The sequence below is a fragment of the Zeugodacus cucurbitae genome, chromosome 2 (assembly GCF_028554725.1).
Source record: "Zeugodacus cucurbitae isolate PBARC_wt_2022May chromosome 2, idZeuCucr1.2, whole genome shotgun sequence".
Taxonomy (NCBI): Eukaryota; Metazoa; Arthropoda; class Insecta; order Diptera; family Tephritidae; genus Zeugodacus; species Zeugodacus cucurbitae.
The window spans coordinates 68,031,107-68,044,142 of record NC_071667.1 but is presented as its reverse complement, the minus strand read 5'-3'; the positions used below and the strand labels follow the sequence as shown (position 1 = coordinate 68,044,142).

Below are 13,036 nucleotides of genomic sequence, written 5' to 3'. Positions count from 1 at the left end.
TTCACCGGTTCGACTTTTCCTCGTAGTTTGGTCATGAAACGATGTCCAAACTCTTTCGATTTGCACCTCAGCAGTGACAAACATTGATGGGAAGCGGACTCACTGTTTATTGGGAAAATTTCTAGTTTTTGTGGCAACTCTGGTTACTCTGCCACTATCCTTAATGATTATAAACAGCTGATGAACGAACTCTATAAAAACAATGTAGACAATATTAACATCAACTCGTCCTAATTATCCAACCATGCATATAAAAGTGATGGTTTAGAACATAAATAGTATGAGTATATGAATTACCACTTAAAAAGTTTCGAAATTTCTTTACGATGAATAATATACATATGTATGCGGTAAAATGAAAGTTTTTTATGAAGTTCTCAAAGAAATATATTGACTTAAAAATTTGAGCGAAAATGCATCTATAAAGTGTTTATTACAATCTTCAGTGTCGAGTCTTCAGAAATACTTAAATTTACGATTTATAAAAGCACTTCTTGATAACTATAATGTATATATAGCTTGTGCTTGCAAGTAATCTAAATTAATTAAGAGTTTTCCAAGTTATTGCCATAATTAAGATTTTATTAGGTTGGCATAAATATTTTGCAAATGTCAAACTACAACAACTACAACATGCTGGTAATCATAGCGCTATTGTTTAAGTGATATGCAATTACAACACGCACGCCCACACATACACACACACACACTTGACTAAGTACAATTCATACAATCAAGTGGCACTCAATTAGTTATATTCTCTACACTATTCCGTCTACAATTTACATAAATCATACCGCAGCTCCCTCGCTCCCTCGCACGCTTCCCTACGTAAAGACATAGCAGCAGCTGCTGTTGCTGCCGTTGAGCTTAGCGTGAGAACAGCGCATTTTCCATGTAAATTCAGCAATGAGAAATGTGCGTGTGACGCGCGTTGGCGACATAAATTAAATAAATTACCGAATAAGGAACTTGTCTCCGCACTACGCTGCAGTGCTTACTCACTAACGCACACACACACACACACATTCACATGCGCACGCAAAAAAAAGCAGCTCGGAAGTATTTAATTTCCTCCATGTGGCATCACTATCAGCGGCCAAAGCTATATTACGTTCGGTTGAACTCGTGGTTTTGTTCAAAGGATTCAAATATTTGTTTTTTTTTTATGGATTTCCGAGAGTAAATTGAATTTATTGCTTTAGCTGAAATACCGTTAGCTGATGACGTTGGTGTGCGCGTTGCGTGCTGGGAAGATTGTGATCCGTTTGACAGCTGCGTTGAAAGGATTGCAGCTCAACGGTTGATTGTGGAATAGTCAATAAGCGTTGACGTTTTCACTGTCAACTAGAAATTCGATGGAAAATAGAAAATGATAAAAGGGCAAATACAGTTGAGCTGGGAATTTCGCAGATATTTTTAGTGTGTATGTGTAAATATGTAAAAAAATAGGTATTTAATAGACAGATACATTTTATATAAATAATAGCTAAGTTCCAACGGAAATGAATACAAAGTTTGTTGAGTTATAAAATGAGAGATTCGAGGTGCGTCCCAAAAGTATGGTGGTCTTAGGGGTTTACATTTCTTTAAACGCTTTTTTCTTACATTATTAAGAATGGCGTTTCAATTATATGGCGCTCTTCTTTCGTCATTTGGAGGCAAACACATTAGAAGTAGTGTTCGTAGACTACCAGGTGTTGGATTTCAATTCAATTCGAATTCAATTTGACTAAAATGTGGAATTAATTTTATAGATTTGAAATAAGAAAAGTAACAGAAATAGCCTTTTTTAAATAAAAAGTATACACGTTTTCTCAAAAATAATTAGAGTAAGAAGTCGATTCGAATAAAAAATATATCAAAAATTTGCTAAAGTGTATGTAATAGTTGAAGAAAATTATGTTGTGGGCGTGTAGAATTTTCATTAAATAAGTTAACTTTGGTGTAGGCACTATGATAAACCTAGGTTGCTCAAAAGCGTTATAGCTGACGATGAATCTACTCATTGAATGTGTTTATGACAGTGAATCCCGAGTCCAAATCCACCAATTAAAAAATTCAATTCGGAATTGAGCAAATAAAAACCCTTTTTTAGAAACCCTCAAAGTTATATCATAAAGTGGAGTGGAATAGGGTCCCTATTCAGAGGTTGAAAAAAGTTCTTTTTTTCCTTTTTTTAATATATGCAATCATATATTTTATTTAAATATTTCAGCATATCAAATAGACATATTTAAATAGTTTATTGTGGAATTTTTATTTAAAAATTCGGTAAACCCCTCATCTCCATTTCTACTCATCTCCCTTCACGTAAATGCATGAATGCTCTTCTCTTCATCTATAATCAAAAAACCTAAATTATTTCGATTGTTTCATGGATAAATATCGTTATTGGACGAAGGAAAAAAGAAAATATTAAAATTTCAAATTTTGACAGACCTTGAACAAAAAAACAATTTTTTTTTGTCAAATTTTCGCCAGGTATTTGCTCGAAAAAATTAGTTGTAAAAAAGTCTTCGTCCAATAACAGAATAATGCTTCTTCAAAGGTGTATGCTATATAACTTTTCGAGAAATCAAATTCACCGTCTTAAAAAATACAATTTTGAGATAAATGCATTTAAGGGGTTACACCAACCTTGACGCATTAAAATCGGATGGTCTTTTAGGAATTTCTTTGAAAAAACTATTTGAGGTAGGACTTCTTTACATTTATTGCTAATTTAATACATATCTAAAGCTTTATAAATATTAAAAAAAAAAAATAGTTTTTAGTTAAAAATGGCTGAGATATGGCGTGGTTCAATTTTTCCGGAGCACTCCTAGAAATCCCACGTCACTCTGTGGAAATCTATTTAGGAATATATATTTTAATTTTCAAGTCAATCGGTTGAAAATTCTTTACTCGGATCGATTTTAAATTTTAGAGAAATATTTTAAACATATTGTACTATTCAATAAGAAAGAAAAAAATCGATTTTTTGAAATTCAAATCTAACGCCTGAGTTCATTGTTTTCAATGTTCATATTTGGTAAACCATTTACTACGTAGATACACAAATAGTCGCCTAGTGCAGATCCAGTGTATAACATTCATCAAGCCACGTTTTGGCATTAACAGCACTGCTTCCATCAAAAAATAACTTTTTACTAAAACACAAAATTGCGTTTTTTCAATTTTCTCTCAAAATACCACAACTAGCACCCCTAAAATTGCTATTTCGCGAGCCAATTTTCTGACAGCTGCGAAGTTTACACACATGTCTTTTGAAGGTGAGATCGAACAAAAGAAAATAAATGGATTGATTTCTTCGAACTTTTTAGGATGACTGGTAGGCGTCATTGTACGGAACGAAATAGATTTTTTGCTTAGTGAGAAAAAATAAATCTATGTAAAATCAAGTAGAAGAACAGCTGATTGCTTCTGCGATCAACATATTGAGGTCAAATCTCTGGTGTTTAATTTTCAGGGTTTTTATAAATTAAAATCCACATATTAAAAAGTTAGGGCAAGAAGTTCGCCGTAAGGAGTTGAATATTAAATAGACTATCTACAGAGGGAAACAACACCCGCGCTGTTAGTTCTGCCTTTTCCCGTCTGGATAAGGAAGCGAAGCGAACAAACAGTCAGCGCATTCGCGTCTCGGCTCCCACGTAGGGATGCAAACATCGTAAAATGAAACATCGATGGTTCGATGTATCGATGTTTCTTCAAAACCCATCGAAATCAAAAACATCGGCCATTAAAACATCGATACATCGAAACATCGATATATGTCTGTTAAAGTTCTTTCTCAATAAATAACAGAATTTCAAAACAACGATATGGAAAATTTTTTCACTGCCATTTCTTTTCGATTTTACTTCTGCGTGATAGTTGCCCTGGGTTTAGAAAACAGTCGTTTACTCGACACTGAAGAGGCTACAATGTGTAAATATTAATAAGCCTATTTATACAACTCCGGAAACACAGTATTCATGTCAACCCAAACTCTATTGGCTTCTGATTGGTAGGGTAACAGCCGAGTTACACTTTCTCTTCAACCTTCCGTCCCTGTAATTGTAGATAAATTAGACAGCTTACATTTCACCTTTGGTGGACCAAATGTTTATTCTGGTTCCAAACACCAAACAAGTATTTTGTTTCACACTCATCCGAAGATTCCGTTGTATCAGCACGATTAATTTTCTATGAAACAAAAAAAAAGTATTTCCTTTAGCCCCAGCATCTTTCAAATGAAGTAATTTGAATCTCTGATCAAACGCAGTAGTCTACGCCAGAATTATGTAAATTGTATAATCATAAAAGTACCGCAGGTCAAAGCGCACATTCCCTTAACGAATTCTCCGTATTTTACAAAAATCGAATTCCAATGTAATATAGCGTATCCAACCAAATAGAGGGTTTCGGGTTAATACCCGAAAAAGTGTGGAGGTGTGAAGTAAAATTCTTATATAAAACATCGACATAAAACATCGTTGAAAGTGACATCGATGCATCGATGTTTTTAGATTCGAGACATCGATGGCTAACATCGATGCTTTTTGACGAAAACATCGATGTTTCAAAAACATCGATACATCGTTTGCATCCCTACTCCCACGTCACTGTCGACAGTCATAACTTTGAAGTTGTAGATAATTTCGTTTATCTGGGAACTAGAATTAACAGCAATAACAATGTCAGCCTGGTAATCCAACGCAGAATCACTCTTGCCAACAGATGATACTTTGAACTGAGTAGGCCATTGATCTTCTCTCGACGAACAAAAACCAAACTCTAAAAGTCCCTCATCATTCCTCTCTTACTTTATGGTGCAGAAGCTTGGACGATATCTATATCCGATGAGGCGACATTAGGAGTTTTCGAGAGAAAGGTTTTGCGGAAGATTTACGGTCCTCAGAACATTGACAACGGCGAATACTGCAGACGCTGGAACGATGAGCTGTACGATTTATACGACGACATTGACATAGTTCAGCGAATAAAAAGACAGCGGCTACGCTGGCTAGATCATGTTATTCGAATGGACGAAAATGCTCCAGCTCTGAAAGTGTTCGATGCAGTACCCGCCGGAGGAAGCCGAGGAAGCGGGAGACCTACACTCTGAAGAGAGGACCAGGTGGAGAAGGACCTGACTTCACTTGGTGTTGCGTAGCGCGCTGTTGTGGACTCGGCTATAACCGCATAAAAGTTGTCTAGGATGCAACAAAAATCGGCTCACCTGCTTTTCTATTTTGGTGATAATTTAATGTCAGCTCACATTACATTTAATACAAATTTTATATTTGTGATTATATGACGGACAAACGTCATATACATGCACGCATACAAAGATCTATTGCATTCAACAACGGAATTGACAAGCTCACACCACAATGCACTTGCATACCTTCATATACAAACACACACAAATATACATATATATCTGCATGTATTTTTACTCACCATTCATATGAGGCAGTGTCAATGCTTATTTACGCACTAACTGTCAACCGGATGCGATTTGCACGCAAGTGTTTGTGTTACTTAGTTGAAGTTGACGAAGTTGTTGTAAAGTTGTGGCTACAACTGCTGCTGCTGCTGCCTTGCCATTATTGTCGAATGGCATTTCACGCTGTTAGCTGGCAACTGCTAAAAACGATTTTGCACGCAACATACATACATACTTCACTAAAAAGGGCATACAATGTCATAGCCACGCACACATGTAGGCGAGAAAACTAACTTGCATCCACACATACACTCACACATGCACTTGAAATACATACACACACACTGGAATGCTTGAATTGCTTGGAAAACAGGAAGCTACTCGATTTTCACTGAATAAGAGTCAGCTGTGCTGCAATGACAACAAAAATAATCCACAATGCCAGCAACTAATATTTTGCCGTTATTCTTTTTTTTTTGGTTTGGATTGCAGCGTGTTGATTTAGCTGCATGTGACAGCATGCGTTGGCAAAAATTTGGAAAAATTTAAAAAATTTTAAAACGGAGAACTAAGTGCAAAAAAACGAAATGCATCACTACATATAAAACTAAGTGCAGTAAATATGAGTGTGTGTGTGTAAGTGTCAACAAGCGCTGAAAATATATAAATTTCAATTTTTCGCTGAAATTGTTTTAAATCGCAAACATAATGAAATATGACAAATGAATTATGATTTTAATAAAGTTTGTGTACTTTAGTGAATTTTCGTGCGCGTTGTTCTTGTTGTTGCTGTTGTTGCTGCCAGCATCAGTTTTCGTTAATGACCTTCATGCAATGGCGCGCTGCTGCTTTGCTGCTTTGTTGCTCGTCTGCACTGCTGTTGTCCGTTGTTGTTGTTGTTGTTGCCTTTGCGGCGGATGTGATTGTCAGAGCTTTTCACACTCTTAGCCATGATAATCTGCTTGATAATAATGCATTGTTGTTGTTGTACTTTGTACTTGCATTTCACTTGACAAATATGAATGCGCTATATTCCGTGCGGGCAGACAGTGCAATGCCGGAAATAAGCGGGGGCGGTGTTAACGGGTTGTGCAGCAATTCCGTGGAGAGTGTTTATGTTGTGAAATTGCTTGACTTTCATGCATTAAATTTAAGCGGATTTTGGGGGTTATGTGCTATATACATGAACATATAGTTTATAAATTAAGATAGTGTGAACGTAAGGATAAGAAGAAACACAACTTGTGGTATGACACGTATTTGGATACCTAATGTGTAATATTAAAGGGTATTTTGTTGTAGAAAAACAATTTTTTTTGTTTGTTTATATTTTCAAAATTTAACTATTTAAGAATACGTCTCCAATAAAATTTTTCAAAATTCAAATTATTTTTGGAAACACAGGATTTTTTCCCGGCATTCAACCTGGCTCTATTGCTCAATTCTTTTCAACCGATTTATCTGAACTTTTTGGAGAGTCTTTTTTATGCCTCAAATTTAACTTTTTACTATTTTGGAAAAAAAATCGAACAGGTCAAAGGTCAGGCAGTCACCATTTTGTTAAAAAACGTTTTAACTTTTCCGTAGTTCCAACCATAGCGACATTACTCTCCTTTTTTCTTTTTGTTCTGATTGATGGGATCGTGGATATAGTCACGTTCCAATTTTTATGTTATTGATATTGTTATCATCGGAAGCAACAACCGCGCCGTTAGTTCTGCTTTTTCCCGCCTGTATAAGGAAGCGACGCGAATGGGTCTGGAGGTGAATGTGGACAAGACGAAATATCTCCTGTCATCAAACAAACAGTCAGCGCACTCGCGTCTTGGCTCACACGTCACTGTTGACAGTCATAACTTTGAAGTTGTAGATAATTTCGTCTACCTGGGAACCAGCATCAACAACACGAACAATGTCAGCCTCGAAATCCAGCGCAGAATCACTCCTGCCAACAGGTGCTACTTTGGACTGAGTAGGCAATTGAAAAGTAAACTCCTCTCTCGACGAACCAAAATCAAACTTTACAAGTCTCTCAAATATTCCCGTCCTACTTTACGGTGCAGAAGCGTGGACGATGTCAACATCCGATGAGACGGCACTAGGAGTTTTCGAGAGCAAAATTTTGCGCAAGATTTATGGTCCCCAAATACCGCAGGCGATGGAATGATGAGCTGTACGAGTTATACGACGACATTGACGAATAAAAAGACAGCGGCTACGCTGGCTAGGTCTTGTTGTCCGAATGAACGAAAACACTCCAGCTCTGAAAGTGTTCGATGCAGTACCAGCCGGAGGAAGCCAAGGAAGGGGAAGGCCTCCACTCCGTTGGAGGGATCAGGTGGGGGGCGACCTGGTTACATTTGGGATCTCCAACTGGCGCCGAACTGCGAAGGAGAGAGAGAGAAGTGTCGCACTATCATCGATTCGGCTATAACCCGGTATCGCATCGAACGCACTCGAAGCACACTGGACATATAAGAATCAGTCTTATAGCGTTTTTACACAGTCAAATTAATTAATCAATCAAAATGTTTTTTGAGAATCCCTTTTTTGCCCTTCACATTGCCGTCAACTCGATAACCGATCAGCTGTTATACATTTTTGTTTTTACTTTTCATAAAAAGTTGTTAAGTTTCATCAGCTGTTTGCTATTTTTTATTTATGTCCAGCATCGACATCTGGCGTCGAGTAATATTAATGGTATTTTATCAAAATTTACAGCCAATCGCAATCAAAGAACGTATATATAATTACAAATACGGTCTTTTTCGCAGAATTGCATTTAATTTTCAAGTCGATTAAAAGTTAATCAAAAATTAATGTAGAATTTTATTTGATATGGCAAATTGATCTTAATCAGCGTTTTAATCGAGCAGGTTTATTGATCAATTAGCTACTGTGTAAAAGGGCTATTATACCAAAAACAGCATTTCAATTAGCTGAGACAGTTAAAATGTAAATTAACTCATATGCTTGGTCTTCAAATAAGTGAAAATAAATTTAAATTGTTATTATGTGACAGCTTTCTATACATTATTTTAGATTAGTTTGAGAAAACTTGATCATTAAATTGATTTTTTTTTTTATATTTTCAATCAGAGTTGTTGAGTTGATCTATCTAGTTAAAAGAGAAAAGAAAGGAAAGTACTGGCGAATAAGTATCAAGGAAATTTAGTTTTCTTTTTCTTACATGAATTTTAATTACATGATTTATAACTCAATTTATTATCGATTAAGTACTAATCGAGTAAATAATCAATTGCTCTATTGTCTGATAAATTGAGAACAATTAGTGATTCAATTTCTGAAATCTCATAATTGCTCAATTAGATTTATATTACTTTTGGATAAAGTATAAACTTGTGAACAGGTTTTGATCGTCTATTCATACGTACTATATTATTTTGTTAAGTGTATGTTGCTCAATTTCATCAATATTTATTATTGCTTTTAACAGAGAAAAAATCTTTATAATTACACACTGATTCCATTGCAACCTTTTCTTGTCTATAAATAAAAATAGCAAAAGTATGTATTTTCAACTCTCTCCTCCCTCTCAGCGTGTTTTACATTTCACACGTGCATGGTTAACTGCAATAAGCCATGACATGTGCCACATTGTGCTCGACAGCATATTATCACACCTGTAAATGTGTAATAAGCTAATGTGACAAATAGCACTTGCAACTTTATGTGCACCTGCAGCGAAGTTGTAAATAAGCATATACGAGTATACTGTAAATTTACATGTATAAATGTTTATTTAGCGCAGTCCTTGCAAGAAATATGGCACTCAAGGCGTTAATGTATGAGATTTGCATACAAATGGAAACCACACACAAAGGTTATGCAATGTCTGAATGATAAAATTAATTGAGACAATTAAGTACTCAATTTAGCTTAAAGAATTTTAATTTTTCTTTGTGGAGATTTGGAGAACTATTGATGGTAATATCAACAGACAGACGGGAGCTCGAAGAAATTATATGATTGCTTGAAAACTTTAATGTCTGAAATGTGCTTTTAAATTATTCGAACTGAAACTACTTAATTGGCAGACCAAAAATTGTTGAACACACAGATTTGCATACACGCCACATAAATTTGTAGAGTCTTTAAAAAAGTATTACACTTACACACGCACACACAAACACCTACATACATATATATCTGACTGACTTACATATTTTACTCGTAAAAATGCAAATTACTTTCGAAATTACCTTTCACATTACGCCAGCAGCGCTGTCAATAATATGAGCGCTCATACGCCACGGTATATTTGTGTATATACTCGTATATTTGTATTTATTTACTCATTGTAATTACATACTTTCACATGTTTTCCCACTGTCACTCACTTGTCTCATTTCCTTTTTACGCTCCACCTCCCTCCCTGCTTGCCTGTCGCTCTTTCTTGTCTTGCCTTTTGCTAACTATATTTCTTCATTGTGCTCTTTTCCTGCTTCACTTTCAGAACGCAAGCCGCCAATGCCGCCTTGATTTCGCAGGCACGCTCTGGTCGTAAGCTGCCGCCGCCACTGCTGCGTTCGCGCACGCTGCCAGCGATTATTGTGCCCGGCATTCCGGTCGTCTCGCTTCATACGGATCGGCAATTCGGTAAGTACCCGGCATGCTCGCATGTGATTAAAGTATTTAACTCAAGACTCGTGTGTGTGTGTGTGTGTGTGGTGAATCTGGCGAACAGGCAAATATTTTAATTACTCACAATTAATTTGTGGCATCGCACTATTAACTTTTGGGTGAACTATTGAATGTCATACTAACAATAGTAGGCCAAATGTGGTTATTATTTGAGGAGTGTCTCTACGGTCCGCAATGGTCCGCAATGTTACCCAGAATTATTATATATTATGTTATTAACTTTTATACTAATTTTTTGATTTCGGGGTTTCTTGCGTGTGAACTTCAATTAGTCTTTTTGAGTAATTTTAATTTAAGTTAGACAACTAGTAGAATGTAAATTATAATTTTGTTGGGTCTATGTAATAATTAGACGATTTGGGATATATGAGTTATAAATTGATTAAAATCAAAGTATTCGAATTAATAATCAATAACAATTAATTGACATTGATTTTCAGATTGAGACTTTGAAATGTGTAGTGTATCCTTGGTATAATAAAGTAGTCATACTCTAACAAATATTTAATTAAATAACGTTGAGAAGATCAGTAGCATGATTGGAACTGAGTATAATTACACAATGTTCATGTGCGGCCCACGTCCACGTCGGATGTAAAACTCATCATATGAGTATTGGTCATGATTCTTTCAACCAAGAGAACCTCTCAGAAGTTAAAGATTCCGAAAAATTATTAAAACTATATCATCTGTTGTTGTTAATTTACTAATATTGATCAGATGGATTGTTAGATATTGCAATTGACATCAATAATTATACTATAGAGAAGGAATCACAGAATTGGAAATGATATAAGATATAAAGTTCAAAGTGTGAATTTTGCACTTTCTGTGAAAAAGTAAAAATGTGATTGTTGGCACTACGGGAACCGGAATTGGATAGTCTTCATTAAAAATTTGAATTTTTTTTAAATTTTTGCGTTCCCATGCGAATTTATTAAAATTTCAAAGACACTTTGTGTTATAGGAAAAAAATTAAGGCATCTTAGGTCTTCAGTGAATAATGCCATGGTACTGAATTTCGGTTGGTTTGCTTATACATATTTCAAAACAAATTAAATTAAGAAGAGCATCTGATATATCCTGAATTTATACATATACTTAGTTACTTAGCATTTAGAGGACCTATTTCAAGTCAACGATTTAAGCCAGTAGTCTGCTTTAGAAGCCGAAAAACGTTTTTTTAGCAATTTTTTTTTTAAAGGGAAGGAGATGATTGCGGTAAACGGGATTTTAAGACGATAGTGTACTATAGTTAAGGCTTAAAAACTAATATTTATTATTAAAAAATATTGAAATATTTTCAAAGTTGTAAGCATTTTTCTGGAGCGCCTGGAGTCTGCACTTGTAAATCGGTGCCGGTGATGGAGGTTGTGCGAATCATCTGAAACAGTCGAACCAAATTTTTAATTTTAAATTTTTTGTTTCTAAAAAAACTAAAAAATACCGAAAAAGTTATAAAATTCCAAATTTTTTCGAAGTTAAAAAAAAAATCACTTTTTTAAGAAAAAAAAAATGGGCTTTAAGGTGCAAAATAAGTAGTTTAAATAATACTTTTGTCCAACTTTTTTAGTTCAAATAGAAGATAATTTAATACTGAAGCTAGATCACTTTGGTTTTTTTCGATCGGACATATATTCTTTTTGCTATCGCCGGCACCGTTTTCCAACACTTGTGAAAATGAAAATTTGAGAAAACGCGCTTTAAAGTCTGCCTGAGCATTCGCACCTGCTCGACGCTCGGCCACTAAAACTGCTCTAGGTTCGAAAATATGTCGAATTGGCCTCTGGAATTTTAAAGACATATTCTTGGATAGTTTTGGAAGAGATTTAACACAAAACAAAAAAATCGATTTTTTGAAGCCTGTAAAGCAGACTACTGCCTTAATAGCAAAATAACAATCGCTTGAACATGCGGACCCACTAAAAAGTAAACGTAGGTTAGGTTAGGTTACCACCCTGTGGTCTTGATAAAATTAAATAATTCGCATAGTTTGATATGTGCAACTTCCGCAACATTATCGAGGGAACAGCGTGTGTCCCCCAATCATAGAGCGACCTGTTTACGCCCCTACTAGGGTTCTTATATCATTCCTTTTAAATTTCAATACATATGCGGTTCTTTTTCCTCTCAGGCCAGTAAAAGTAAATGTAAAGTCAAACATTTCTGGCAGTTTTTTAATACATACTTCACCCATTTTTTAATCACACATTTACATGATTTCAAAATTAATATTCAGGGATTCGGCTCTTGTTGGCTCTACATATGTACTTTATTAAGAAATTATCATCACCATAACTGTGAAATTTAAATTTGTAGGTCCAACTAAGAGACTATTAAGACAAACATAAGAGTAATTACTTTTTAAATTATATATCGATGTTTTACTAGTCGCAGGATAACAATGCTCTAATCTCTGGAGTTCATATTCTAAAATATCTCTGGAACTCCAAATTTCTAAAATTTTAGTTCCTGTATTAAATATTCCTCATTTATTGTTCATTTGCACAATATCCGCAAGCAAAGTTTTCCCTTCTGGAAGCTACATTCACAGTCCTTTAAATCAGTACACATCTCTGTTTATTGCTTGAGTAACTTTTCTCTTCACTTGCCTCAATTTATTTCTAACAAATTTCACAAACATTCTGTTTTACATGTGTCCCCTACTTGCGGTGGCAAATCGAAGCCCACACTGCACTGGTACTCGTGCAGCTCCTTGCGACAGCCGTCTGAGTAAAATGTTTTGTAAATGTCAGCAATATAACGGGTAGATATATATGCATGTATTTGAGCTGCGAACGAAACTTTTTCAAATGCTTAGCACTTGGTTTGGATGGATGTAAAAGTTTATCGTTAAAGTTGTTGCAAGTAATTAACAGAGTGACACTACAACGCCGAACGGCACTCGAAGCGTAAATATACGAGGGTGTGCAA

The 13,036-nt window shown here is 35.3% G+C and overlaps 1 protein-coding gene across 1 annotated transcript in view; it reads left to right on the top strand.

Annotated features, from left to right (window-relative positions):
• Window positions 1–13,036, top strand: part of LOC105216385 (uncharacterized) — a 159,729-nt gene that overhangs the window by 80,434 nt on the left and 66,259 nt on the right. The window contains exon 3 of the mRNA XM_029042926.2: window positions 9,915–10,057. Coding sequence (XP_028898759.2) covers window positions 9,915–10,057 — 143 coding nt within the window. The remainder of the gene's footprint in view (window positions 1–9,914; window positions 10,058–13,036) is intronic.